This window comes from Etheostoma spectabile, chromosome 24 (assembly GCF_008692095.1).
Source record: "Etheostoma spectabile isolate EspeVRDwgs_2016 chromosome 24, UIUC_Espe_1.0, whole genome shotgun sequence".
In the NCBI taxonomy this organism is placed as follows: Eukaryota; Metazoa; Chordata; class Actinopteri; order Perciformes; family Percidae; genus Etheostoma; species Etheostoma spectabile.
The window spans coordinates 7,617,674-7,621,212 of NC_045756.1; the positions used below are offsets into that span (position 1 = coordinate 7,617,674).

General features: G+C 46.6%; 1 protein-coding gene across 2 annotated transcripts in view; it reads right to left on the reverse strand.

The window, feature by feature from the left end:
* Positions 1-477: 477 nt before the first annotated feature.
* The window catches only part of LOC116674065 (cell adhesion molecule 1), a 28,682-nt gene continuing 25,620 nt past the window's right edge, over positions 478-3,539 (reverse strand). For both annotated transcript variants that reach the window (XM_032506597.1, XM_032506596.1), the window contains 2 exons: positions 1,156-1,197; positions 478-680 (listed from right to left, as the gene is read on the reverse strand). In XM_032506597.1, coding sequence (XP_032362488.1) covers positions 493-680; positions 1,156-1,197 — 230 coding nt within the window. In that variant the 3' untranslated portion in view covers positions 478-492. The remainder of the gene's footprint in view (positions 681-1,155; positions 1,198-3,539) is intronic.

The window sequence follows — 3,539 nt, forward strand, 5'->3', positions numbered from 1 at the left end:
AGAATTCTGACTTGAATCTCAAAAGTCTGACTTTAGTCTCAGAACTTTAACTTTAAATTTTGACAATAAAGTCAGAATTCTGAGATTAAAGTCAGAATTCAGAGAATAAAGTCAGAACTTAAATACATTTTTCCCCCGTGGCCCTAATCCTCTTCTGTAGGAACAAATTACAAATACACGTGTTTTTTCATGTTCTAATTCCAAATGAATAACCGGTTATCCAACTGTACCCTGACATAAGAAATTTGTTCAGAAAGATTGTATATCTTGCGTGAGGGTCACAATGCAACAGGTGCAGCATCCATTCACTTCTTATCATTTATTCATCAATTACTGACTTTCATCCAATAATGTCACTGAAGTTCGTCTTGCAGCCTTTTGGTGGCAGCGAAGTGCAAAGTTGCTTTGCGCAGCTTTTGGAAATTGGCTCCTTTTTGTAAAAATGCGTCTCCTCGTGTAACAAAAGCTCTTCAGTCCTTTCTGTTTTTGTCTTTATACGTCCTCTTTGGTCTCCAGAGGTCCCCTGCTTTGGAGCGCCGTATCAGAGCCGACGGACTCCTCGTCGTCCATATCCTCGTCGTCCATCTCGTTGGTGATGTACGAGCCTTTATGTCTGGACAAATGCCACAGCAACACCAGTATGATGCAGATAACCAGCAGGAGCGCGATGCAGACGATCCCTAGAAGGTGGAGTTAAATATGTTGGGACAGGAGATCAGTAAAAGATTTTATGGAACTTTTTACACATTTTCACTCCCATTACGTAAAAAAGCAACGCTTGGTGAGATGCCTTTAGCATTTGTTGTTGACGCAAAAAAAGTGTCCTATAGCGTCAAATTTAGACGTGCTTGGTAGGGACTCATGGCGTGACTTTTGACGCTCTGGGTCGGGACGTACGTTTAACTGACATTTGGCACAAGAAAAGGATAGTTCTAGGAAAAGATGGTGGGTGGAGTTACATACTAACGTTAGCATCTTAGTCTCAGAACCAGGGGGCTCGGAAACGCCAGAGCAGGGGGAATGAGAGGGGGAAACGCAGTCTTGAAAAGCCGTTTTTCAGCTTTAGATGGTCTGAAGAAATCGCACTGTGGATGACTTAAAACAACCTTTAATTTAAATGAAATACCATCAGGAGAAACAAAGTTCACTTCTCACCTCCGATTAGGGGTGCAAAAGCTCCATCGTCCTGGTCGATGCCTGTAAAAGACACAAATCAAACTTCACATAAACTTTTTTTTTTTTTTTTTTTAGGAATTTTGCAAACCTCTGTTTGCATAATGTTGCTCTTTTACTTCATTACGCCAGTTTTGCTTATAATTTTTGGAATACATAATTTGTCAGTTTACTGTAATCGAGTAGTATTTTTAGTAATTAGTGCACCTGGTGGCAGTGACTGTACTGTACTTACTGTAATCAGATTACATTTGTTTGTAACGAATAACAAATCAAACGTCTGTTTTTGTCGTGCATTTGAAAATCTCCCTGCACACAACTATGACCGATCACAACAACACATGGGGTGACGTATCCAGAGCCCTATACGCTTAGCCACCAGCAGAGCTAATTGGTAGATTAAACTGTCGTCATCTGTTCAGCTTGCCTCTGGCCCCGCCTACATCAGATACACCAATGTGATTGGTGCAGCTCGCCTCTGGCCCCGCCTATATCAGAAACACCAATGTGATTGGTGCAGCTTGCCTCTGGCCCCGCCTATATCAGAAACACCGATGTGATCGGTGCAGCTCGCCTCTGGCCCCGCCTATATCAGAAACACCGATGTGATTGGTGCAGCTCGCCTCTGGCCCCGCCTATATCAGAAACACCGATGTGATTGGTGCAGCTCGCCTCTTGCCCGCCTATATCAGATACACCAATGTGATTGGAGAAGCTTGCCTCTGGCCCCGCCTATATCAGAAACACCGATGTGATTGGTGCAGCTTGCCTCTGGCCCTGCCTATATCAGATACACCGATGTGATTGGTGCAGCTCGGCTACAAGGGCATAGTTAATGAGCAGCATTACTCAATGCCAGAGTAACTCCTTGAGCAAATTGAAATTATGCTCTCATGAGAACTCTAGATTTCCAGGGTATATGAGAACAGCGGTATGATTGGATTCCGCTGATGGCGGCAAAAGAAGGGCGTGACTTTGGATCCCCAGAGGAACTAGTCCAAAAATGCAGCTTTGGAAACTCAGCGTAACACGTCTGAGCAGACTGGACATAAATGGCAGAGCCACCGCTTGACGTATTTTGAAGGGTGGAGGTATGCCCGTTGGAATTAGTTACACGAAATGACAAAAATTGTGTAAATTCCGCCTCTCCGCCGCAACACACACAACCTCCAAGCTAACGTTAAGAAAGTATATGAGGTTATACGTTAACAGTGAATATATGTTATTCCCTCAATACAGTTTAGTTTCTTGTCTATTTCGGTCACGTTCAGTTGCCTATACTGTCTGCAGTTACAGCTAAGAAAGTCTCTAGTGGTGTAAAAGTCATGTACTCCTTGCCACTAGGCGGTGACATTGACAGTAAATGGCAGAGTGAACTCTGAGGGCAAAGCAGAACCATGTTGATGGCGGCAGCCATTACGCTAGTGGAAATTACAGTGTATCTAAATGTCTTGTTTCCGTTAATTGCAGATAAATAAGCATTATGAAGCCAAATATGATAATACCTTAGTGTTTCCAATGATGATTAGTGCTCCTGATACGGGTTTTAGTTTTCTTTTTTGTATGTTTAATTGGTTATATTGGACACACAGCTAGCTAGCTAGCACTGAATTTAGCTTGTTAAGTGTGTGCTTTACTTCTCCATCACCTTATCGTGGTGGAGAGGTTTGTGTGTCCCTATGACCTGAGGGCTGGTGTGTCTGGAGCTTTGTGCTCCTGGAGGGTCTCCCATGGCAAGAGGTCTCAGGGAGGGGGCCAGACAAGAATGGTTTCAAAGACTCCAATGGAAGAACAAGGAAGGATCGAGGACCCGCCCGAGGAAGCCCGGGGCCCCCGTCTGAGCCAGGCCCAGATGGGGGCTCGTGAGCGAGCGTCTGTGGCCGGGTTTGCCACGGAGCCCGGTCGGGCACAGCCCACAAGCGACGTTGCACCTCTCTCCTCCAACCCAGCCCACCACCTTGGGAGTGATCCAAAGGGGGTCGGGGCGCTGCTATATGGTGGCAGCGAAGGTCAGGGCTTCGACGGACCAGAACACGGGCGGCAGAGGCTGGCTCTGGGGACGTGGAATGTCACCTCTCTGTGGGGAAGGACGGGAACTTGTGCGGGAGGTGGAGCGCTACCGGTTAGATCTGGTGGGGCTTACCTCTACGCACAGTCTCGTTTATGGAACCGTTCTCCTGGATAGGGTTGGACTCTGTCCTATTCCAGAGTTGCCCATGGTGTGAGGCGCCGGGCGGTGTGTGGATACTCACAAGCCCCCTGAGCGCCGCTGCGTTGGAGTTTACCCCGTGGACGAGAGGGTTGCCTCCCTACCCTGCGGGTGATGGGGGGGAAAACTCTGACTGTTGTTTTCATATGCACCAAAC